Source organism: Cephus cinctus, unplaced genomic scaffold (assembly GCF_000341935.2).
Source record: "Cephus cinctus unplaced genomic scaffold, Ccin1 Ccin1_scaffold0299, whole genome shotgun sequence".
Lineage (NCBI taxonomy): Eukaryota > Metazoa > Arthropoda > Insecta > Hymenoptera > Cephidae > Cephus > Cephus cinctus.
Window position 1 is genome coordinate 145,362 of NW_014333002.1, and position 25,667 is coordinate 171,028.

The following is a 25,667-nucleotide window of genomic DNA, read 5'->3' on the forward strand; positions in this document are numbered from 1 at the left end:
ACTATAGTTTCAAATTTATAGACTTTAAGAAAATGAATAAAATTTGTTTTCAAATACTACTCTGGCGTAAGCCCTTAAGAAGAATATATAATTGGACGTTTTCATAGTTTTTATTATTTCTTTGTCTTCTAGGGTGTCGCTAACTTATCGCGTTAAAAGTGCTCACAAGGTCAAACTCACTGATAAGCAATTGTTGCAATGGATGTTTCCCATTCTGCTGGTGATGCTTATCTACTTAGGGACGTGGACGCTGAGTTCACCGCCATTTGCAGAAGTCATTGCTGATAGTCATGATTTGAAGTTTTATCAATGCTCATATAATTGGTGGGATCATAGCCTTGCTATAGGTAAATCTAATTGTGTTATTCGACTAAGTAATTAATATTTGTGGTATATATTCCAGTAAGAATTAAGTAATTTTTATTCAATTTTATAGCTTTAAGATATAATTATCACATAATTTTCTTTTTACAGGTGAAATTCTCTTTCTTGCCTGGGGTATAAAGGTCTGCTATAACGTGCGAAATGCTGAAAGTCTTTTCAACGAGGCACGTCTTATCAGCTACGCAATTTATAACATCGCTTTGGTCAACACGACAATGATAGCAATTCAGTACGTGATCAATTAAATGACTTTATTAATTTTATTAATACTCTGCTGACTTTAATCATATTTAATAATGAATTAGTCAATTATAAAAGACTGACGTAATACATTTCCGTAGTCTCTTCATATTTCCCAACGCCGGTCCGGATATTAAGTATTTGCTGGGTTTCCTTCGTACACAGCTCTCCACTTCCGTTACAGTGTTTCTTGTCTTTGGACCCAAGGTACGTCCCTGCGTAATGCTGAGTTTTCGGTTCTTGATCATCATAATTTTGTTAATTAATTTAAAGGAGAACGCCACTGTGACGGGTAAAAGAAATTGTCAATTTTTTGGAATTCTTTTAGAGGTATAACTTATTATTTAAGGATTGGGTAAAGGATACTTTATTGAGTATACACGGTGTTTCACCGAAAGTGGCACACTTTGATTATTTACGTTACTAACGAAGATACGGGGAAAACTTTCAGACAAAATGTGTATGGTTTCAAGGGGATCGATTCTTCATCCGAATAATTTTTAAAAATAATCATTCGACTTCGAGATACAGCACGTTACAAGTTTTTTTTTTTTTAATGAAACATCATTTTCTGTTCATAAGAAAATGTATCTTGTTTTTTTCTTAACGTTTTAAGACCTTTCAGACTAAAATCCATCCAGCTATTTCTAAGTTATTGAGAAGTGAATTTATTCAGTTGCGAAATTAAACGCGCGAACCCTAAATGCTCTAGTGGTGCTGCGACCAAAGATTTCAATACCAATTTTCGTTGAGAAATATCAAAAATTTATAAAGTTATAAACTTCTATGAGACGATATAAATATTCCTTTTCATCGTCCCATCGAAGTTTAGGTGAAATTTATCTGAAAATAAAAAAATAAAATTTTGTCAATATCTATATGAATATAACTATCGTTATGCGTGACCATTTTGCTCCCAAAATGGCCACTTCTGGAAAAATTTTTCATTTTTAAAAGCGTTTTTTTTTTATCTAAGTGGTCCTAAAAATGAGTAATTTCCAAATTTTAAAAATCGGCCACGCACAGACTTAGTCACTGCGATTACGAAAATTAAAAGAAAAATTTTTTAAATCAGTACATCAGTTTTCGAGTATTCGTTGAGACATGGCCGAAAAAAGTTGTTTCGAGAAAAAAGCGTTTAAAGTTTTGGTTGCGTTTTTCTTCACATAAAATAAAGTTTTAACTTGAATATTGATACTTACGTTAAACTATCTATTTGGGGCCATATAACGTTTCTTCATCGGCATCTCCAGTGTCGTTCTTGGTTGTTTTCAATTTTTTATGGGTTATATTTGTGCGGTTGTTAGAGGTTTCCACTAGTTTATTGTTTCGGTCGACGCAGTACGAGTGGAGTACCGGCCCACCAATTTGATTCCCAATAACTCCATAATTTTTATTATGGCCTGTGCACCTTCGTTGAATGCTATTGTTGAAATATACAAGGCAATTTCAACAACAACAGAGTAACTGGAGTTTGATTTTGGTGCTATTTGCCACACTAATGAATTGAATCATTCATTGTTATTATGGGTGAATCCTCCATATATACAATAATTCGTATTTCGAGAGATCTTCGTATGTTGGAAATATTGCCTCAACAATATCTTCCGGAAGTGGTGATTTATTGGCAAACAACCCCAAGTTATTAATTTGTACAGTTCTACCTGCCGCGCTACCTGTTCTCACTAAATTGAATGTAACTAATTATCAGTCAATTTTCGAAATTGACTTGAAATGTTTTATTTACATATTTTTCAAATATGTATACTTAAAAAATATGCAAAAAAAATTCCAATTTTTTGACCCGTCAAAGTGGTGTTCCCCTCAATGATACAAATTTATGTTTTCCGATTTTGATTAATTTAACCTTAAAAAAATGTCTCAAGGTCATCCGTGTACTGAAAGGTCAAGGTGATCAGTGGGACAGTCGTGCGAGAGCTCGAGGAATCACGGCAAGTTTTTCATTAAACGGTATAGGTTTGGTACCAGAAGAGACTACCGACTTCTATCAGGAAAATGAAGAGTTAAAGGTATTGCAAATTTGGTTTAATACTATGTTTCTTCAAAATAAGAATGATAAAAATAATTTTTTTTTTATTCAGGAGGAAATTCAAAAGCTTGCCGCCCAAATAGAGTTCATGAAAATCGTTCACATGGAAATGCACAATAGACATATAAAACCAAAAATGGGTGGTTACTTCAGTACTCATGGTCATGGATATAGTCATCCGTCAGCAGCCCAAAGTCCAATAGCCAAGGGTTCGACAGCGAGTTTCATTTTGAAAAGCGCGGTGGAACGTGGCGCCACTGCCGCGGCGGCGGCGGCCGTCGAAGACTCGACGTTTCCATCTGGAAGTTTGCATCGCGCACGAAGAATGGAATTTCGGGAACGAAAAGCAGAAAGGGAAAAGGAACGTGAGCGCGAACGCGAACGTGAGAATCAAAGTCAAAATCAAAATCAGGAGCGTACTCAAGCAACCGGGGAAAGAGTTTGACTAGTAGTCAATAGTGAGGAGGTAAGAAACAATTTTTTCAAGAATTACTCACGACTCGAATATATCCGTATATACAATATTTCTGTTTAATAAATTCTACAACATCATCTTCCAGATATGGTTGTGACGAAGACAGGGTCGACAGTGTGAGGTCAAGAATGATATAATAAAAAAGTCTCGAAGTCGCTGCCCGAGTAATAACCTATTGAAGAAATGGAAAAAACGTAAAAATGAAAAAGCTACAAGAAAATTTCCATTGACGGACACGAGACTGCCGGTTTATGTGTAAAAATGGTTTCTATCGAAATGTGCGCGCCACGTGTGCTCTCATTATTCCATATTAAGGGGTAGCCATACTGTGTCTGTGTTTCAATGGCGCGCGCATATATGGTATTGCGCATGCGTGTTAGGTTACCTCTGTCTTCGTAGCAGTTATACAATTAGATACGAATAAGAAGGAGCATTCGAAGTATGCTTGATTACAGCTTATTAGATAAGCGTCCGGCTGAATCGGGTCTCTGTATAAAATTTGCTAAAGACCTATGATTTTATCAGGGATACAATGACGTCGCGACGCTCGATTCTGTTGCTGGCTGTACAACCGTAACTTTTCACTATTGATACTATATCTTACGTTGGACGTTTGTTTCCTGAATGGTTTTTGCTTTTTTTTGGGAGTGAGAGGTATAGCTATTGAAAAAAAGGAAAAAGTTAAAAACATAAAAGATGAATGTTAGAAAAGAACAGAAAATCGGTAACAAAAAAATATGAAAAATAAATTTTAATACGTTCCGTGCCACGTGTGTACCACCGAAGGTACACGCTAAACTTACCATTCAGGCCGCATGTACCACTGTTGGTACTCGCTGACGTATTTATTTAATGCACTAAAAACTTTGTTATTTGATTCACTTTGTTAAAGCAAGGAATGCATAAGAAGGGCTTGTTCGGACAATCGCTGTAAAACGTCACGACTGTTATAGTTGTTTTGTCTTTCTAATTTTTTCTACTACTTTTCCTCGTTTTTACTCAACAAATTTGAACACGGCAGGTACTTTTTACTATCCGAGAAGTCAAAACTGATTGCAGCGCCACGTGTACCACGGATGGTACACGATGTGAAAACTGCTCTATGCAAGCCAATTATTTACTGATTGATGATTTAAAACATCAAATGGCCTGAGTGATAGGTCGAACAAAAAACGACTCGGCACGGACCGTGTTAATGAGGATGCTGCAAATTCTCTAAATTATCTACAGAAACTACCCATCAGTGTTGACAATATGCGTAATCTATATGTTCAATAAGGACGTGGGTCGTTGGATTTTTTATTGGTACATAATATAATACATACACGTAAAACTTTTCGAATTTGGAAATCGCCACCGTCCTTAATTATTAAATTTTAAAAAGAATGGTTAAAAATTATTAATAATATCTATAGATAGGGTTCGTGGCGGGTTCCATGTTCAACATTTACCTTAAGACGTTGAGATTCGTTTGCTGGTTGAAATACGTAGTGGCAGTGACACGTGTCATTGCAGTGTTGTGATATTTTTCATTCTGTCACATGTCAAAATCTCTGCGGGAGATGCACGTGCCGTGGCACGTGTTACCGGACGATAATAAATACTGAGAATATCGGAAAAAAAGAGTGGTATTTAGGGATAAAGAAACAGTTTCTGTAAGAAAATCACGAAAACCATACAAATCGTTGTAACTTACTATATGGGCGTTAAAATGATGGTATATAGATATACTATTACAGGGTCATTCGGTACAAGCGTATCGACTGAAGTTGGCTTTATCATAGGAATCAAATGGACAGGCTAACTTCAGTTAATACAAAGTTAATATGCAATGTTTCTGAATAACCCTGTATATATATATATATATAATAGAAATAAATATTATATATTAAGAAGAGAAAAAGAAAAAAGAAAGAGAGTGTGAAATATGTTACGTTAATAGCGACGCCTTTACGTGAAGAAAAGTTTAAAAAAAATGGGTGTCGTTATACACAATTATTATGCTATACGACTATACGAATATCTATAGTCGCGTTATGCTAAGTCTCGCTGTTTATGTCTAAAATATGTATTGTATCATTGTTATTGGGATATGTGGTTTCGATTGATGTAAGTAGAACGATGGGTAAGCGAGATAAGATTATAATTAGTCCATCAATGTCCGGGACATCCTGTGATCCGTAATTCTGGATCATTATGGATTCATCAGTACTCCCGTATCAGGTGATTATGAATAATGAGAAATCGTTGATTATAAAATAAGTGCGAATCAATGATAACTAGAGAAAGCGTAAAGTCGAAAAAAAAAAAACTGAACAAATTTCAGCTTCGAAATCTATATCGATTTGAAATTGATAAGAAATTATCAATTTTAACAGTGCGAGGTGGAAAGAAAAACGAGTTTCAAAATGATCGTCGCTGGAAATGAAAATCGTATGTGGCGATTATTTGACTGTTATTCCTTAGTCAATTAAGCAAATCAATACTAACAATACTAGACGTATATTAATGTAATATTAATCGTTGTGCTAATTAAATAGAGTCTAGGCATTAGCGAAATGGAGTCATATGTAACGTAAAGCTTGTGCCTCATCCTCTGAAGGAGGATGACGTACAAGAATTAAAAAAAAATAATTAATGATCGCGAGGAGCAACGGGCAGTTTTTTTTTGAAAATGAGCCCCAAACTTTTCTTTCTCTTTTTAGTATTTTTCTCCTGAAACTCATTTTCGTCAACCGTCTCGTTGACCAGAATGATTTTCAAAGCTGTCCGATGGTTCCTCGATTTATTGGTGTTCACGTATATGAGGTAATTAATTATAATTATAATATATTCATATAGTAATTAGTACGCGTACCAACATACTAACAGTATCGCAGTCGCGCATAGTTGGTGACGTATTAACGTCTTTGTCGGATTATAATAATTGCATAGTAATTATTATGATATAGATGCAAATTAATAATAATGATTCCTGCATATAGTGGAGTCAATGGCTAATTAATAACTATGCCAGAATCGAGAGGGGATACGCAATCAAAAATTGTCACGACGACGTTCAATCCTAGCGCCGAAATTACGAGACACGTTCAAATTTCCACTCGCAATGAAGTTACGTCATAATGAAAATAATTTTTTGTATCCTTTTCGAATTTTTTGAAAATTATATAAGGGTGTTCCGTAACGCTGAATGCACCATGCCGATAGTACGCGTAGCACGTAGGTGTTAAGAAATTTGTGATATTTTTTTCGAATTTCTTTTTTTTCGAAAATCAAACTTTTCGCCCAAAAATTAAATAATATATATACATATATACGATGGAAGAATATTTGTAACGATATACTTGTATGTCAATATACGTGCCATTACACAGAGTGCAAAATTGCGTGTTGTTTTTTTTTTGAAAATAATCCCTTCGTTCTTCTCCTCTGTTTCAGGTATACAAAGCGAGTCATTTTGTTTTAAGAATTTATTTACACATACTACACAATATACAAATACGATATGAAAATCGGCATCGTTGCCAATCTCGGGATTGCACGTAAATCATAGTTTGATCGGTATTGAAGATATTCAATTCGTGTCTTATTAATAAGATAAGTTCGTTATGACTAAAAAAGATTGCACGTTACGTTAAAGTATTAATGAATGACACGGTCGAGAATATACCGCGACGAACGATAAAACAACAATAATTCAACAAACAAAACTCAGTTTTGTACAACAATAACGAACTTAAGCGTTAAGTCGAACAGCCGACCGTTAACTAAGAGAATAAGTAATTTCTTTTTCTTGCGAATAATTAAGGCCGAATTCGTAACGATCTCGCGGAGCCGTATCCAGGCGAATTAACCAATCGCACGTAACTGCAAAACTCAATATACTATATGCATAAAGTCTCGTTCCAGAAGACAATTCGCCGTATCAGAAATAATTCACGCGCGCTCCATCCAAACACATACGTCATTCTCATAGATTACACATGCCCTCAAATAGTCGTTTTTAGCTTTACTTTTTTTGATCAATCCCCAGTATGGTAGCGCTTGGACATTTGTACTTGACGTATTACAATCGCGTATGACAAAATATCCGAAACTATTTCTTCATTATTTTCTTAAGCTCTGCTCACTCGAGCCGAGCCTGTACAGTCTTAGCTAGAACATAACATTGGTCGAGTTGTCTTTTTCATATCTTTCTTCATTATTTTCTTTCAACTATTTTTACCCCGTCGCTCGATTAATAATATACGAATAGTGGTGTCTACTCGATCGGATAATATTTTATAGTGTCCATATGTAATTCAAATTCTTAGGTAAAAGCATCCCCCATTTTTTTTTCATCGGTATCCCTTGCACCATTGTCTTTGTCTTTAGTAACATAGAGACGCACTTCCTGTTTGGTCTACACTTCCGCAGAGGGATAATCCAACGTAAAATTAAAAATCCAAGTAATTTTGACGTATAGAAAAATATTTTCACAGGGAGGAAATACCCACGAATGTACCGCCATCACTTTTTGCCATTATCTAAATAATATCCTGACCGTTTTCCACTTGGCAGCCATAGTTATCCGTATTTCTGAACATCATAGAATCATCTTCATCCTGCTCCTGCTCCTGTTCAGGATCCGGCGAGTCCGTTGCCGTATCCTTCTTGCACGGTGAATCAGATGGGTGCGACTTGTTCAGCAGAGAGCTAAATTCACCAAACTTCAGTATCTCCTCCATTGCCGATTGCTCCAGGGAAACCTCAAACGATCAATGGCCACTCCTGCTTAATCTTACGAGTCTAGTTCCCTAATTTTCAGCTATCCTACGAGACTTACCTTTCGGGGTCTGCCCCGTTTTCCTTTGCCAGTCCCGGTTGCTACCGAATGTCCGCTACCGATATTCGACAAGGCCCTTCTCTTGGGCCATTGAAGATGAGAGTCCAGATGCTGCTTCAGTTTGTCTTGCCTGGCGAACATACGTGGACACAACGTGCAGGCAAATGGTCGCTCGCCAGTGTGAACTCGCCTGTGCCTTGCCAAGTGCGATGCTCTTGTAAATGCGAGAGTGCAAAGGTCACAGGAGAATGGTTTGTATAGAGACTTGTCAGTCTGAGAAAACGTCCTTGTCTCTTTGGTAGACTCAGAACCGGTACAAGTGCCGGAATTGATAGCCTTTTTGATACCATCAGACTTTCTTTTGGTACCGGAAGCTCTTACTGGTTCACTGGCTGGACAGCTTGGTGAATCCTGTGACAGATTAATTAAAATTAATATTTTTTTTTTAAGGAAAGATGTCCTCATTGTTTTTCTTTTGACTTGATTCGGTGACCGAACTTACGAACAGGTTTTTTTTTTGTAATGTCAGACAAAAAAAAGGAATAAATAAATTTCCAAAATTATACCAAGCTTTCTCGCTCCTGTTCGAATATATCCTCTCTCAATTGTATCGCTGGTACTGTTGGATCGATATTGCTGCTGTATATCGGTTCTTGCTTGAGTGTGCTCACCGAGATCGAATCCTCGAAGGATTCTGGGCGGTTTGTATCCCTTAAGGAAGTGCGATCCCTAGACTTGGTCTCGGTATCATTTGATTTCGATGATCTACCCACGGAAACGCGTTTCTGTCCTTTGAATCTGGTCTCACGCGTGAACATCGGCGGTGGTATATGTCTCTGTCAAAAAATTATTTTTACGATAAACGTTAATTTTACTTTACAGAGATTTTATAAATACTTACAATTTGTTCTTCGGACGGTGGTAGGGGGGTTTCAAAATTATCCTCATGACCTTCGACGACCATTGGATCATCCTCTACCTCTATTTCTTCTACCTTCACCTGATGCTCTATAGATCCAGATAAAATTTGCTTCGATAAATATGGATCGTTCGTTGAAACTTTTCTACTGTATTCCGTTTTGTGAACTCGAGTTTCTATGTGGCATCTTGGCGATCTGTTGTCTACCCTCGTGTGAGGGTGGTTGGTATCGTTTCTATGGTCGAGCGATGCGGATAAACCGCGAATCTCTAGATCCGTAGCGGTTTTTATAAGGGATGGTAAGTGCTCTTCTGCCACGTCTATCGAACCCCTATACATGAAGTCCAGAAGGCATTCCATCTCTTCTACGGCCACTCCTAAGAGTTGTAAGGTATAATTAGAATAACTTTGGTCTGAATTCAGTATACCATTTATCAAAATACCAATGCGAACCTTTCAATATAAGTATTGGCTGTTCGCCATAGTGCTCCTTGAAGACTCTCTCGAAATAAGGGCTGCAAGCAGCCAGGACCAGTCTGTGCGCTCTTAACATACCACCCTGACAAGCCAGGGTGGTATCGGTAAGAGAACCACTTTTGTACAGACCCTCAAAAAGTCCCGAGAGGTTAGCCAGATGATTGTTCCAGGTGAGATTGAAAGTTTTTTCTCCCATTCTTAATTCTTGTATTAGACTCTGAAATGAAAAAGATTTCTAATCAGTCCAGGAATGCAAAAGCAAAATAATATGTTACTGTAGTTGTACGATTTATTCTTCTATCATAATAACCTGATACATTTCAACGAGTCAAGAAACAAATGGCGTTTGTGTATGACGTCCGACAAAAAATTGACTACCGATGTCCTTGCGCAGGTCGTAGTTAATTATCAGGAATTTTGAAAAACACATAATACCTAACCAAAATTTGTATCGTAACAATGATTCAAGTTCTTGTTAAATTAATAAATCCTCTTTTCGAGATACGAACTTGATAACGCATACAATACGTATACGCACATAGGGACGTAAGTGTCTGTTTGTAAACTCAAACGGGGGTGGCCATGGAACTATAAGGGGATGAAGTGTGGCTCAGGGAACCAGGGACCACATAGTCATGCGCAGAGAAAGGTTTTGTGCCCGATCCATAATTTGTTGGTGGCCCCCATGCAACGTCCATAGCCCCCAACCAAGACTGCGTATATAATTTTCATGGTAAAATTTACCATTTTCTTTTAAAGGCGTACATAACCTGGTTAAACGAAAAAATCCCTAAACCCGTTAGTAAACACCAGAACTCTCTAACTCCGTATTGTCTCTTGGACGCGTTTCAAAGTAGTCTAATTTAACCTATCGGCTGTCTATTTTTTAAAATATTACTAACCCAACCCCAAAGCCAGTAGGAAGCCAATGGGAAGTCTATCGTCCCCCGAAATACAAAGCGAAATCAATAACAGTACGTAGAACGGCACGCGGAGAAAACTTACATAATCCACGCCTAACGGAATGCGTTTACACGCGAGAAACATTCCATTTTCTGAGACTATATATAGTAGCAGCAGTTTGCCTTCTCGTAAGTATACACCCGGAGCGCACTGTATGCGATTAAAGTTCGGGCTTGAAAAGTCTGGGCTAAACTACTTATGAAGCATTTTCATGAACCGCAACGAAACAACAGTGCGTTAGCTTCAACGGAGTATAGACAGTGAACCCAGTGCTAATATCCAACATTCATGGAGGAGCGTATCTTGCGAATATGTTTTGCGTGTGATTCTAATAATAAGGACTGTGACTCGTGTGACTAAGAAGCCGAGAATCTAATATCCCACGCTGTATTATGATCCAATGTATCCCTCTAACTAGATAGATAATCAATGCTGCGTCTTCCTTACTCTGGGCATAGTGAGACCGTGTATGCATTACCCTCACTAGGTGTCTATTAATACGTCCCTGTGGCACCGGACAAAATTAGGCGAACTTTCCACGCGTCATATACTGTGCACGTGTAGAAATTTATATATTGGATTATGTATACGTTCTATATATTTAACTAGCAGTGAGATAGAGAGAGAGAGAGAGAGAGAGGGAACGAGAGAGACAGTGAAAGAACGAGGACCTACCTGTGATATCCAGGAACACGAAGACACAGTGTACCGACAGAGTATGAATAATGATTACTAAGATAACGATTTCACTTATGTTATTATCGAGAATATAATTTTAACCTTCAATGAAATATCCACCCGTTATAGGTTATGAGAACATCCGTGAAAGGACACCCGCACCAAGTGGCTGGCGTTTTAGCCTCGTAGAAGTCGTGGCCGTCGTTGTCGTCGTCGTCGAGGAAAGTAAAAGCGCGAGGGGCACGTAGTGGCTCCCTCGCCAAGTCGCGACTGATATCACTGGGGGACTGGGTACTGGGGTCTGGGTTGTGGGGTCTGGGGGCCGCGGGAGAGGCTACGAAGCGACGAGCGAGCCCCACGGGGGGGCGGCAACCCCACACGCTGAGTCGAACTCAGCTCTCAGCTCAGTTCCGAACCCTGCGAGCTTCCAGGCTTAGTATTATAGAAGAGCTGGAGTATGTTATAGGCATAGAACGAGGGTGTAGCGACGCAGGGAACGAGAACGCACCAATACTGTACGCACTTTGCGCCCTATACGATTTTACCAGCGTCCCCAGTTTGATACGGCCCTGGTTTTGCTGTTACCCTTCGCCACGCTCGCCGCCTCGCCCTTCTTTGCCCTCCTTACTCCTCCGGAGTCGAGGCCCTCCTGATCCCTCTTGGCACCCCTCATCTTTATACTGCTACTACTACTGCTGGATGCTTTGCTTCTCTCAAACACACCCTTATTCGTCACCCCTTTACATCCCTGTGCCAGTTTAGATACCGTCGCTGTACACGGACTGGGGTTCATTTTATTTATGTTCAAATTTCTGATCATTTTTTTATCCTGTCAATTCTTCTTCGTGCTAGTTGAACGCTTTTGGTTCTTGTGCTCAGATTGATGGGTTGTGAGGTAGCGCGATTTGTATTTTGGTTCATTTATGGTGCAGGTGTTGTCTTTCGTTCTGGAGGTTTTTTAAATGTTTTTTGGAGATTTTTGGAAACTTTACTGAACTTGGTTTAAGCGGTGATGTAAGATATGGTTTATGCAGGTGTTGACATTTTACTGTCTACATAGATTAGTCTAAACTGGTCCTTGCCTGAAGATGTCTTAGGCTGTTGAAAACTTGAATTTCCTTCAAGGATGTTGTAATGCTTCCAAGATCGTTATGTGACTTTCTGATGTTGGGACACGTGTCGCGCGGCATTAACGTTCTTGACAGTTTAGGAACCTGCAGTAACGATACTCGACATTTTGTATTTTCTTTTGGGCATCAAGAGAGTTCCTGGATATTCATCGTTGTTGCGCAGAATGAATCTCGTGGACGTTCGGTCATCGTTGACCGCAGGCTCGATTTAGGGGCCAGTGGGCGAATATCGATTCGTTATTTTTAGGGGTAGTCAACATCAGCCCCTGTCGGAGTGCATTGGCCAGAACGCTCTAAAAGCATGGTAACGTCATCATTGACGCACTAGATAATTTATTCTTTCATTTAACATGTATCGGTCTCGCCGTTTACCTATAAGTCTTGGTAAAACGATATTGATCAAAAATTAAAATTAGAAAAGGGGCGGAAAATAAATACGTAAGTATAAAATGAATGTACCAAAAATTGAATTTTGTTCAGTCTTTATTGTAAAATATTTATTGGGCTTACACGTAACAGGTATTATATAAATACAATGTGAGATTGAGTACATACAATAGGTTAGCCTGTACCCCATGACAACAGTTTTTTTAAAAATAGTTTACTGTATCTTATTTATATAATCATTGATCGAGACAATCTTTAACCATCTTTACGAAATCACGGCGGTTCAGGAATGTCGTTTGGAAAATTGTTATCTCATCCGCTACAACTTCTTGAAGGTCCACGCCTGAAGGCAATGACCGATTTTCTGTACGGGCTCATTAAATACCTATTAGCTTCAAAAATGTTTTGACTAGATTTGTCTATGTATAGAAGAGAATTGGAATTTACAATCACGATAACAATAAGTTTATCGAAACATGTCGGTAAGAACGATTGAATACCATCTACGTCAATAAAGTTCAATGACTGAATTCTGTCAATGTAAATTCAATGAGTAACTATGAAGTTACTTTGTCAATGGATTCTTTCCCATAACTTATCGTGGAACAGTCTGAAGTTCCCGCTTCAGATCAAAGAACATCTACGAGTAATATAGTGTGCCTTGTCAAAAGGGTACACTTTATCATAGGATTTATTGATAAAGCAAAATTGGAATAGTTTGGTGGATGGTAAAGGAAATAAATCCAAATATAAGGAATTGTGAAAGAAAAAGATTTCACCGTCACCTGATAAGATTTCATCTTTTGTCGGTAAAATGGTGGTTCGGGTAACCGACGGTAGATGCTCGCGTGCCTCCAAACTTCTCAAACGAACTTCCATTACGCCGCAAGCTTTCCTAGAGTTCGCAACTTTTGTACTGTACACATTTATCCATTGCCAAGTAATGAGCTAAATGATATCATCATTCAGGACCAATTGTAACCGTCGTTAGAAAATTTCAAACTTTCAAGATTTTGTATACGTTTTGGATCTGGATGACAAAAATGTGATAACAATTCTTCGCTGAAGCCGCAATCACTGAGATTTTCCTGGCCAAATACACTTTGCTGCATTTTCTCGGCATCTTTTAATTCTGATTGTTCGCCTAATAAATATAAAAATGAAATTTAAAAGTTGTCTATCTCAATGAATATTTGAAATAGCTGTTACTAACCGTTCCCATGATTAGCCAATGAAAAGGACGTTGTCGCATTCAATTGGGCACAGCTAACAGAGAACTGCTCTAATTGACTAGATTTCATCATGTAACATAATGACGGTAGTACGTGCGGGAGTAAAGGTCCTCGTAATTCTATGGAATGAAATGTATCCTTTTCTACTCGTACGATGCTCTCTTTTACCTGTAAAAGAATGTAAGATACGCGTAACGCTATTTTATAAGTATTACAAATAAACAGATTATACCTTTAATGACTTTAGCGTAGCACCATGAAATGCAACTGGTGATAAAAGTGTTGGAGGTACGCCAGCCAGGGCACCAGTGGTAGCAGTTGCAGATTTGCAATTAATTAAGAAATTAAACAGTGCCTGAGCTTCGACACCTTGTACAAATATTAAGGATTGTTTTAAGTTGTCCACTTCAGTTTCTTTTTCCAGGGCCATTCGAGCCTGAAAGACATAAAGAAGTAGCCACATTTAATTTATGTAAGTGATGAATTGAATGTTGATGAAAAGAGAAAGATGATAGCGAGTTGGCACCTGCGAAGAATTAATTTTACGAATCTCAGAATCCTCTACTCCTAAGCTCTGCAACCATTTTTCTTCAGGCTCATCTTCATCCTCATCTTCTTTCACGGAAAGAGTTGTAGATTTAAAGGAATCCAAAGTCTCGCATCCTGAATCTGTGACGTCAGATCGTCTCTTATTGTCTTTTGTTAAGGGCATTGTGAATTCGATATCTGCAACAAAACGTGAGATTGCACTGACATTTTTCATATTTTATGGAATACAGAATAAATTTTTGTATTTTTTTAGTAGGTTTTACCTTCCTGCTTTAAGGATTGTCGAAAACCCCTTGTTGTGGGCGTCAATAAAGCATGAATTTCGGACGAGCCACAAATTCCAGCTGCTCGAAAAAGTGTAGTGAAAGTATTGGTGCAGACGTAGAAATATGGACATTGTCTTGCTCGTAAGAGATGGAAAAGAGAACGAAAACTCTCACTCCACTCTCTATAGAGTGCATCCTTGATGATTTGACTATTAGCTATAACGGAATTGCTCGCGAGACTCGCACTTACTTTCCCTGCAGTACGAGGGAACAGTTCCAGCCATGGTAAGGATGGGTGCTGCCACACTAGACAGCATTGATGAAACCTGTATAAATGGAATTTATATGTGTACTTTGATCAAAAAATGAATACCATACATTCAGGGAACTGTACTAATTGTGCTATTGAGTGGTAGTGGTACTTATTTTAAGTTTTAGATAAACAGTACACAGAAATAGTAAAATTATAAACCTTGCATTTGGCGTTGTGTCCAACGTTGTTTCTTTTTCTCCAATATTTAAACAGCGTACAAATCCTGTAGTGCCTGATGCCTCTTCGCTAGTTTTTAACTTGCCATTCCATGGAAATGGTTTGGGAGACATGAAACGCATTTTTGTGTTTAATGTCCAGTCTATAGGTATATATTGCTCCACTTTAGGTACTTCTGGTTCAATTACTTCCTTGTTTTCTAGTTTAGTTAAAATACTTGCAAAGGAAAGACTTGAGTTATTGGGGACTAAAGGTTTCTCATTTTCTGGTCTTTTTAATCTTAGTAACTCGAATAATACTGAGTCACCACTTGTTTCTAGTTCTGGCAGTTCCACCTCTTTAGGCTTTTTGTTTGGATCGTATTTGGCAAAAGGATTTTTTCTTTTTTGTGATATTGAAGTACCATTTAAAGAAGAAGAGTTTCCAAAAGGATTAGAACTTGATGAGGATGCGTTTCCTATACTGGTTTTGTTTATACGAGCTTGCAAAGCACGTTTCTTCATCTTCAATCGATGCAACTGCATCACTTGCTCCGGTCGCTTCCATTCTGATGTTTTTGGTTGTACTGGATCTTCCATTAGTGGTTCTAATATAAATTTTGTCATGCTGTAACAGAAAAATACAATAATCTATTTAAAAAAAAACCTATGATATTAACTGATAATCAAATATTACAAATTTCATCAATTATTTTTTGAAAAATAAATCTTCTATATCTTCTACCATTCTAAACTGAACATTCTAATATTCAAACATCTAAAAATTTCCAATAATTTAATTCATTATGAATCTAAACTTATACTTTAAAGCTATAGAATTTCAAGATATCAATTCAAATATTATTGTGCAGTTGAGGTTACGATCAGAAATACGCAGATGTTTCCAATTTCTTCACAGAAAATGGGAATTACCATTTAAGAGATCTATATACACTAAACTCGTATTAACACTTAACTGACTAAAAATCGGTACACTAAAAAATATAAAAGAAACAGCAGTAGCCCGCTAAAGTGAAGACCAACGGACATGAGTAAGGATGCACAAGTATACGGACTCGATTCAATATTTCCAGGGCCGTATGAATCGGAGTACTATGGCCCCATGAATCGGAGTACTATGGCCCCAGATCTATAAAAACTTTTCTCAGTAAAAAAATCAGTTGTAATCAAAGTTTGGAAATGTCTAATAATGCAAACAAATAGTATATGTACAATTTATCATTGAAGATTTGTTCCGTTACAAATCTTCTATGCTTGCAGCGTCTACCTAGGGATCATAAAGCATCTAGGTAAAACACGTCGCAACCGATACTGTTCTCTGTCTCTGATTCGAAGTAAATAATAAATTACATACTTTTTTGGTACTTCTCAGGGCCGGGTAATAAATATGATGTCAAGTTCGCTGAGAAGCTAGCTTAGTCGCTTTTCTTCCAGAAGAGTGAGTCGCACCCTAGCGCGCGATGCTTCACTTTGAGCAGAGCGCCCTTACATAGATATATAAAACCACCAACGAGAACCTCCACATAACCGAAGCCCCGTTTCTAATATCTAACGCATGCATTATGCATTGAATGACCCTGTATCTTGTCTGTTTGACCAGGTCCTGTTGGCGAAAAATATTTTTTGCATTATACAACAAGAAATAGAAGAAGAAGCAAAACGACCCTATATTATCACGAAGCGGAAAGCCCGTGCGTACAATACACTATACTGTAGAAGGTACGATCTACAGACACATAAACAATTATTTTAATTATCAGCAAGGGATTGTTAAATCGAAAAGTTATACGAGTCGCTGAGGCGTGGGAAAATTTGCTTCCCATGTACAGACTATCGCATAAATATTAGGGCGCTATAGTATTTTTTCCATTGATTGCTTTATATCTTACATAATTATAGACGAGAACGAGTAAATTATTTTGTGTCATGTTGCATCATTATCATCGGGTTAACCAACGACGTATTGATTTAATATTTATTATTATAAAATACATATCTACTACCACTTCATTTGTGCAAAATATCCAAATATTTGCGTACTCGACCCGGACGTAATTACGTAAGATGTAAAGCAATCAGTTCAAAAATATCACAGTGTCAGAATATTTACGCCATTGACTGTATCTCCTTCTCCTTCGCTCTAATGTTGTCTTCTCTCCTGTATTCGTCAGGTGCTTTTTTCACGACCAAATTTTCTGGAACGACGAGCTTGTTTTTCGAGGTAACGTGGCGTTTGTTTTCTCTGGTCGACCGCCGTAACAGAATGCTTATGTTGCTCCAGGCCCGAGGGCCACAACGGCTTTTATGCTACACTCACCTATCACAGCACTGCGATACCTATAAGGATACTGGATCGAAGAGAGAGAAAGTGCAAATACGAGAAAGAGAGAGGGATGAAGAAAGAAGGAGAAAACGTCGGAAAGAGAGTATACCCGCCACTAGTCACTGATGGAATACGTATGCATTCGTGTGTATGACGTACAGGTCCTCTCTGGGTTTCTATAAAGCCAGAGCTTGTGGGAAGAGCCGCCTGTTGCGCTCATTCATGCGTAATTGCAAAAATACCGAATTTCGATGTGCACCGACGACGGCTGAAAATTAACGCGCTATAAGAAAAATAGGGTGAAGTCCATCCGTGCGGATTCCTCTGGCCCAAAGGTAAATTCAAAAAGTGCCGCTTACGTAATGCACATTGGTTTTTTAAAAAAAGAATTTCATTTGTTTATTTTAATCTTTCTTTTTTCCATTATAATTTTTTATTTCATAGAAACACATCACTGGACTCTCGTTTCTTATCTGGCTACATCAACGTTGAGAATTATACGAGTGTAATTCAGGGCGCCTGTCGTACCGCAATCAGTTTTACTTGGACGTAATACGTCACAGAGCGTAAATGATAAGGGGCCAGGGCGACCCCTGTGTTACGTGCCCCGCTAAACAACGTGCCACAACTCCTGGCCCACATGCGAGCGTTTATGCGTCATTTATGGTATTTACATCATGTCCGATTAGCATAGCCATGCTGCGATTAGCATTAACGTATACGCGAATTGGTAATAAAGCGTCGAAACGTTTTCTGAGTTACGAGCCAATTCCATCGTATGTTCCAATCACGTGTCGTTAATGGCAATTCAATTGCTGAGGAAGTTATGGACCACCTTGATGGACGAACATTTCTCTGTAGTTTAGTCATTTTATGTATTAGCCTTTTATAATACGATGTCTTATATACTGCGTCAATTTAGCATACGTCTACCCGTCCGATTAACGAGCATTTATTTATTAGCGTCCATGCTGGTCTGTGTTAACGTATGCAGCATACAGCATACGAGTACAGCATACTTCGTCCTTAGGAAGATCCACTGCGAAAGATCAGCTTTTATTTATCGGCTTCACTCGTGGCTAAACTACTTTCAGCGACAAATAAATATGTTAATGACATTTAGGAAACTTCAAATGCCATGCATCTTCGCCTTTACACTGGGCAGGAAGAACAAAGTTTAGCTAACTTTTCCAGCGGGCCGTCCCTCGCCCCAGCGGCTGCTGGGGGGATAACTTAGAGAGATAAAGAGAGGGGGAGGGCGAGGACGATATAAAGAGTCAGTTGAATGAGTGAGCGTCAGAGAGTGGAACCGGAGTGTGAAGAAGAGAATTCTCTTAAATAATATAAAATTCAGAGGAAGTTGATAAGCCGCGGCGCGTTCAAACTTTTCACTCGCAGCTTCCATTTCTTATTATAATGAATGCATATCGGCTTAGCCTGGAACTGGAACTGGAACCGCGTATAGCTGGAACCCTTTTCGGTTCTGAACAGTCTGTACGACCCTACGGGATTTAGGCAAAAAAGCTTCTATCCCAACAGTACTTACGCTTTCTTCGGCTTAACTGGCGAAAAGGACGCCAGGCGTCTTTCCACGTTTCTCAGGTCTTCCCTGTACTTACTGATACCTCCATACACAGGAATTTCTTATTTTCATATAGGGTAAGCAGACCATCCCCCAAAATAGTCAGACACGTCCAACCTGATTAACCTTTTTAATTATGATTTTTCAAAATCATACTGCATAAATGTACTCGTGGGTATTTTATTTTTGATTTGAATAATTATATGCTCTTACTAAAATCTAATTTCTCTTGCATTTGAAAATCATGTTCATACTTTCTATTTTCCGGTAGGCAAAGATGGCAAGTACCGATAAGAACAACCGGAACTCTTTCATCCGATGAACACAACACTGGCCACGCAGGCTGAGGGTGTGCGCACGCGAAAGGGGTTGAAATTCCAAGAGGGAAAGAAAGGGCGAAAGTGAGCGTGTAATGTAGGCTGCTGCGACATTTCTAATATCGGCGTCGCGACGCTGCCCTCCCTCTGGGCTCTCGTAACACGCACCATCCGTAGCCTTGTCCCTGTCTTCTATCCAGGGGACGTCTTCGTGGCGCCCTGTATAGCCTATATACTATACCTATACCCTGTACCCAGGCTATACCGTCCTTGTAAGGGATGATGGTAGTAGTGACGCCGGTGGTAGATTCGAGCCGTCGCGGTCTTCGAGGGTGGAGAATGGATGTCACGGCCAGATTGCGCACGTCAAGCCACATGCCGCCATTCCGTGGTTTGATTTAACGTGGAACATACCACGAGAACGACACAGACATTTCTGACGGACAAATGGAAGCGCCGCCTCTGGTCTCACGGCTTCTTCCCCAATTATTAGGGTTTTCTCACCCTTTATGGAAATGCCCGAGTTAACCAACTCACGGAAACTTCATACCGAGGGTGTTGCCGGTTTGATCGCCAAACGATGCCCGCGGAGGATAATTAGAAGGGACGGATAAGGAACGCGGAAGAGAGGAGAAAAGTGAAGAAAATAGCCATGAGGGATTTTTTTTTCTTTCAAAAGATAAAAAAATTGGTGCATGTAAGATTGATTAGCTGTTTGTGGTACTTTACCCTAAGAATCTTTCTCTCTCTCTCCCTCTCTCTCTCTCTCTCTCTCACGTAGAATTATTCTGAAAAGTTCTCTCGCGTGCGCCTAAAAACCGATACATCAACCCTCGAGGCTTTATTAATAGAGGGGAAATTAAAAGCCGAAAGACAAATGGCCCCGGTGCCGTTAAATCATCGCGAAAAACTTAGTAATTTAATAAGCAATTTCATGTAAATTTCGTGGGCGTTACTCTGTAACGGCGCGAGACGCTCCAAGGGTTTCGGAGACGCCGCACCTTCAATTTTGAGCTGTTTACATTGAGCCACTTGGCATTCGACATTCCTCGGAATCCCAGCTGCATTTGCGAACAGTCAATGAAAGATCAGAGGCCGAATTAGATATTGCACGAATCCGTACACGTAATATCATCGTTCGCATTGTACAAATAATCATTCGACCATTGCAGTGAGTATATCTGTATATGTGATACCAGTCAAGCTTTATTATACGAAAAAGAATTCACACCCTAATCCTCATACAGAAATGTCATTGGATTTGATTTATTTTGTCTATAAGGTTATATTCGAGGGATGTTTTAGTTTGATTTTTTTTCATCCCTCTCACTTCGATCCAAACATCCCAGGCTCAACTTCCCTTTAACGTTTCTGGCAATTGCTCACGTGTGTCGCATCCCCCACACGAATCTCTGCGGATGGTCAGTCAAAGTGAACGAGCTCATATCTGAGATGTACGATTCAACGATAATCCCAATATCTCACCCTTGGATCCTGTCGCTTTCTGTTTCATTCTCCTCTGCTTTTTATTTTCCTCCTTTCCACTCTTTCCCATTGCTCCTCTATATTACGAAATCATACGAAAATACAGACTGTCTTAAGCACGTGTCTCGAATTTACATAGTCTATGGCTTAAAATCTTGTTACCTATATAAATCAGATAAAATATGGTGTATACAGTATATTATATGTGCACTATTATAATTGATATTCATAATTGATATATCATCATCAAAAATGGACGTCAAATATACAGAAACTGACATCAACATTTCATCTAATTTTCAGGATATGAAACGTACAAGGCAACCATTTCAATTTGAGAAGCCATTTCGAGATTACAAGTCGACGGGCCCCGTTCCTACCGGGAATCAAAGTACATACCTGGTCCTGTCAGTCATATTGGAAGCAGGTTGAGTTTTTAAATAATATTGATACGAATATTTTTCAAAAAAAATCGTCAGTCCAACCCTTAGCCAGTTGTGTCGTGTTATTGCGTGTCTTTATATTTTTGTCATCAACAATATTTATAAGGATAGAAAAATATCCCTTCTACGGAAAACAGCTCCAGTATCTCACGTTGGGATTTCGGATGCCGGAAGAGAAATATTCTATACAAGCCCGACGCAAGGAGAGATAGGATATTTAAGTAATGCGAGAGGAGAAGGAGGGAGTGGGTGTGAGTGGAGAAGAGAATTTAGGGGATGATGGCGTGTCGAAGAGAAGAGGGGTAAAGGCGTAGGGGTTGTTTGCGAGGTGAGGTGTCTGTTGATCCTGGCTTGATGCGACGCTTGATCCAGGGGATCCACGATCAATCCATCACTTCTCTTGCATCCATGGCGTCGATGCGACGACGGCGTCGACGTCGATGATACCTCAGACGTTTCGATATATATAAGCGTTTATATATATATATATATATATAAGTATATACCAGTCACTATACCGCGTCATCATCGACAAGCCTCGTTACACCCTCGGAATATCTTAAAGATTTTTAGGGGTTGAGAGATGCGCCAGCTTTTCTTACTGTACGTTCGAAGAAAATTGCTTCCTCATAGACAGACCCTCTTTTTGTTACACCGAGTATATATTTCTTGGAATATACATTTTTGTACGATGGAAAATACACGTTGGATGCTGTAAATCTTGGGGGTTATTTATATAGCGCGTGTCAGGATATAACAACGGGCACTCAGACTGAATTGATATACAGATACCGATATTTTAACCTGGCATTGTCATTGGTCCATGAAACGAGTACTCTCTGTTCATCCCTTGGAAGTAACTGTTTCATCCCCTGGTATAGATACTCATCCCTAACGTCCCTTAGCGAGACTATCCTAAGATCCGTTTAGATCCATTAAACCAAACGCCTCTAAAATCTTGGAAACTTTAGTGTCTTCGGGAGGTTTACACAGGCTGTATATATATGTGGTCCATACGATTTCGCAGCTTCTTGAAAGTCCTGGATTAAGTTACTACGTATTAAATCGGCAGGTTCGAGAAATCTCACGTGTACAGTCGACGGATGAAAATGGTTAAGGTTTATTTCTATGTCGCGTACGAGACATTAATGGGACACGAAGCTCTGACATAGTTGAATTGATATTTTAGAATATTTTTCTTCGTAGTACTTGAAGCCTATCGATAATATATGTATATATCGATGGGGTGGTATATCGGTGCGGGCGCTTTTAAAAGCTCAGGAAACGCCCGGTTACGGGGAAGGGGTGGTTTCAGCCTCTTTGCGCAACCCCGAAAGCAATATATTGATGTTTAGCAACCAATAAACGGATCCCTCAAAGAGAGCTTTTACGTTAAAGCGGTGCTTCGACGATATAGACGCGATCTGCAATATAGTTACTACGTATATACTATAGGCGTTCGCGTATACGTTAACGGTGCCAACTGAAGCATGGAGCTTTTATAGCTCAAAGTAAACGCATTTATAGAGCCGTTTCCACGGGAGCGTTGCACCGCCCTGTCGTAAGCATAGGAACGCCTGGGTAACGTCGCTTTTATGATAATGTTATCAATAGCTAGCCGTGTTAACCGCAAGCACCTCATGCAGCTTGTCTATATGTATACGCATTATTTTTATTTGTTGCTTTATTATTTTTTTTTTCGATTTTTTTCATACGACGAATAGGCTATATCGTTGATAGTTTACGTTGAATTAATTGGAATGCCGATATTAAGTATATCTTCGTCTAAATGATTTTTATATTTTTCTGGCACTTCTTTGCACTCTCCACTTGAGTTCGTGGCGTTTATCCCTTTATCTATCTCGCTCTTGTGTAGCTATAATCAGGACGGCTTTCGTTAAGGGCTGCTGGATGGAAGGTATAGGGTGATAGAAGACAGTCCAAGGACGTAAGACTCTTCTTCTAGGTACATATATGGATATATCTGCCTAGGTATATATATATATATATATATATATACACATTAGGTAAGGTTGCAACGTCACTGGCAGAAGCACCATATTTTTCCCTCGAGTGGAAGAAAAGTTACGATGCTTTCCAGAGAATGGGAATATGGACGTGGAATACGGTGGAGAAGATTCAAGATGGTGGAGAGGATAGATTTTATCACTGGATACTCATATATAGGTTCTATCGTAGGAAGAAAATCGTTTAATCGCTACCATACGAGCTACCATCGTCTCGGCAGATCCTTTGTGAGTTTTTGAAAAAAAAAAATATTTGTTTAAAGACATTTTTATTCCAGACGTGGGATCCTTTGAAGATACACATTTTCACACGTCACCTGTCTAATCCTCTATTTATATGTAGCCTGTGTAACCACGCACGTGGTAGGTGTTTCCGATCGTTCCATTTCTCCTTCCTCTTATGACACGCTTCGTCTCATTTGCACGTTAAGTCATTTTTACTTGACCTCAGACCAATGAACCGGAAGTAAAATACAGCATGACTTTTTCCAGTAATTCCAATGGTTACGTAGACGGCATAAAAGACGACTGGGCCGACAGTAGTTTGTCTTCCGGCATTTCCATTGGTTTCTCATCGAAGAATAGATATCTATTGGGTTTCTCTAGAGGAAATGGGGAGAAGCTGAGTCCCTGGCAAATCCAATAGAAAGCCCCGCTTCATCGACATACGTACCAAACCCTTTTGATCTCGACAAACAGCCTGTTCTATATACAAGGAGAGGTCCACAGAGGGGATGAAAATCCTAGCCGAAATTAATCCAGGACGTCGATAGCATTTTGGTGTGTACAGCAGGGACGCCAGGCGTCCATACGAACGGCGGACATCCTAGTCCTGGCTATCCTACTTGGATGAAAGGAAAAGGTTTGCTCGGCAGTTTATTTTCTATTATTTTTATTGGTTCCAAGCCACGAAGAATGGCTGGGTTTGGGAATGCTGGAATATATATATATATATATATATATATATGTATTTGGGGGATGCTTTTACAGGGGATGGCTTTTCCCGACGCTCGTTCGGACGCTGGCTAGTGGGCAGTGGCGTCCGGCAGTGATATATGTAATATAGTGTCCTCCCTTGTGCCCACTAGCTTCCGGAGAGAATCGAGAAAACCTGAGACCAGAACGCCATTGGTCGGGATACACCCTGGGGCTCGGCCAATCCGCTTTCTAGCTGATAACGACGCGTTCCCGCCCTCTCAAGACGCTACCAGCTACCCCTATTACCCTCTAACACCGACGCTGTATACACAGGACGCCCACGTTTTCTAACTTTTCGACTTTTGTTCTTACTCTCTTGTAACGTTTCTTTTTCTTTTTTTTTCTTTTCTCTTCATTCGCCTTCCTCTTTTTATTCTTACTCTTACGTACCGATACTAATCATCCCTTGGATTATCCCGCGGTGTCCCGTGAACAGTCTTTCCTTAAAGTTTTCTAGGTATTTTCATCTGGTAACGATCATCCCTTATTTACATCTTAATGAGAGTCACAGATAATAAGAGTAAGGGAGAGAAACGTATTGAAGAGAGAGAGATGAGAATCTTTCTCGTGGATACAAGCGTACGACAATTTCAAAGTCTCCTGGTTAACGTGGGATACGTGAGAGTACGAGAAAGAGAAAATAAATGGAAAAAAGAAAAAGCAGGACTTCTCTCGTCGAGCAATCAGACAAAGTACTCCAGCTTTTTTCTCGGTTCGTCTCGATTTTAAAGTCTAATACCAACGACTTCCACGTACAACCTTACCTAGAACTTTCTGCAGCAATTTATAAGCTATAAACCGAAGGAAGAGTCGTTTCTCCTGTTACTCTCAATCACCGTGAAATTGTACGTTTTAATGAGGTTTATACCGAAACCAATGACGCGAGTTTAAGGAATAATTTTTTTTTGCCTAAAATTTAAAATATTTGAAATCTCTGTTAGTCCAAGTAACAACGCTCCATATGTAGTCGTTTCGCAGCAATTAGTCAAATGAAAATACATCGAAGAAACATTGATAATGAAAATATCGCAATATCCCAATAATAATAATATAAAATATAATTTTACACCCACGAATTAATCATAATTAATAATTTACTAATTTCAAAAATATCATGACAGCAGTGCGATTCAATTCAATTTTTTGTCCAAGTTGTCATTTTGAGGATATCATCATATACGGTTCGATCGATGACTTATTGAACTTTTGATAACAGAGAAATATATTAGGCGACTCGTTTCGAGGTATCTACGAAATATTATAACTTCGAGGAATGTTTTAATATATTGGTTATGTGTACATTTAGTCTGAGTATCTGTATTATCGAAAAAGCGCTCGTGGCCATTTTCCCATAAGTGACTAATTTAAAACTTTTGAACTTTGGACATAATTTATTTCTTGTAAAGTCCTGTCAATCTCACCCGTTTTTTTTTTTTTTTTTTTTTTTT

The 25,667-nt window shown here is 38.9% G+C and overlaps 3 protein-coding genes across 21 annotated transcripts in view; 1 reads left to right on the plus strand and 2 right to left on the minus strand.

The window, feature by feature from the left end:
• LOC107266161 (probable G-protein coupled receptor CG31760) overlaps positions 1 to 6,535 on the plus strand; it is a 30,374-nt gene extending 23,839 nt beyond the window's left edge. For all 4 annotated transcript variants that reach the window (XM_015736363.2, XM_015736365.2, XM_015736364.2 and 1 more), the window contains 6 exons: positions 133 to 347; positions 475 to 613; positions 726 to 831; positions 2,511 to 2,654; positions 2,727 to 3,140; positions 3,235 to 6,535. In XM_015736363.2, coding sequence (XP_015591849.1) covers positions 133 to 347; positions 475 to 613; positions 726 to 831; positions 2,511 to 2,654; positions 2,727 to 3,119 — 997 coding nt within the window. In that variant the 3' untranslated portion in view covers positions 3,120 to 3,140; positions 3,235 to 6,535. The remainder of the gene's footprint in view (positions 1 to 132; positions 348 to 474; positions 614 to 725; positions 832 to 2,510; positions 2,655 to 2,726; positions 3,141 to 3,234) is intronic.
• A 69-nt stretch (positions 6,536 to 6,604) lies between these two features.
• Positions 6,605 to 11,386, minus strand: LOC107266180 (longitudinals lacking protein, isoforms H/M/V). 8 transcript variants are annotated; one of them, XM_015736407.2, is made up of 6 exons: positions 11,114 to 11,386; positions 9,347 to 9,587; positions 8,876 to 9,270; positions 8,541 to 8,810; positions 7,975 to 8,385; positions 6,605 to 7,897 (listed from the first exon to the last, which is right to left on the minus strand). In XM_015736407.2, the coding sequence occupies exons 2-6, from the start codon at positions 9,564 to 9,566 to the stop codon at positions 7,676 to 7,678; spliced, it is 1,518 nt and encodes a 505-aa protein (XP_015591893.1). In that variant the 5' UTR covers positions 9,567 to 9,587; positions 11,114 to 11,386; the 3' UTR covers positions 6,605 to 7,675. The 8 variants fall into 8 exon arrangements, with proteins under 8 accessions (XP_015591893.1, XP_015591892.1, XP_015591894.1 ...); XM_015736406.2 differs by having other exon boundaries at positions 11,009 to 11,386; XM_015736408.2 differs by lacking the exon at positions 11,114 to 11,386 and adding an exon at positions 10,534 to 10,977.
• Positions 11,387 to 12,606: 1,220 nt separating this feature from the next.
• LOC107266170 (protein downstream neighbor of son homolog) overlaps positions 12,607 to 25,667 on the minus strand; it is a 127,649-nt gene continuing 114,588 nt past the window's right edge. For 6 of the 9 annotated variants that reach the window (XM_025083358.1, XM_025083360.1, XM_015736383.2 and 3 more), the window contains 6 exons: positions 15,048 to 15,671; positions 14,573 to 14,901; positions 14,287 to 14,486; positions 13,993 to 14,196; positions 13,742 to 13,928; positions 13,346 to 13,672 (listed from right to left, as the gene is read on the minus strand). In XM_025083358.1, coding sequence (XP_024939126.1) covers positions 13,494 to 13,672; positions 13,742 to 13,928; positions 13,993 to 14,196; positions 14,287 to 14,486; positions 14,573 to 14,901; positions 15,048 to 15,671 — 1,723 coding nt within the window. In that variant the 3' untranslated portion in view covers positions 13,346 to 13,493. Of the gene's footprint in view, positions 13,673 to 13,741; positions 13,929 to 13,992; positions 14,197 to 14,286; positions 14,487 to 14,572; positions 14,902 to 15,047; positions 15,672 to 15,976; positions 16,130 to 25,667 lie in introns of those variants that run through there. The other 3 variants (XM_015736384.2, XM_025083361.1, XM_015736382.2) reach the window with 3 other exon arrangements.

What these genes read in the sequence shown, in the direction of transcription:
- LOC107266180 (XM_015736403.2), bottom strand. Translation starts at nt 10,417, where the DNA reads ATGTTTCTCGCGTGTAAACGCATTCCGTTAGGCGTGGATTAT. An exon ending in TTCCGTTAGGCGTGGATTAT is followed by an intron (nt 9,588 to 10,375) that starts GTAAGTTTTCTC and finishes TTTTCATTTCAG; the next exon opens with AGTCTAATACAAGAATTAAG. An exon ending in CACCGTCCGAAGAACAAATT is followed by an intron (nt 8,811 to 8,875) that starts GTAAGTATTTAT and finishes ATTTTTTGACAG; the next exon opens with AGACATATACCACCGCCGAT.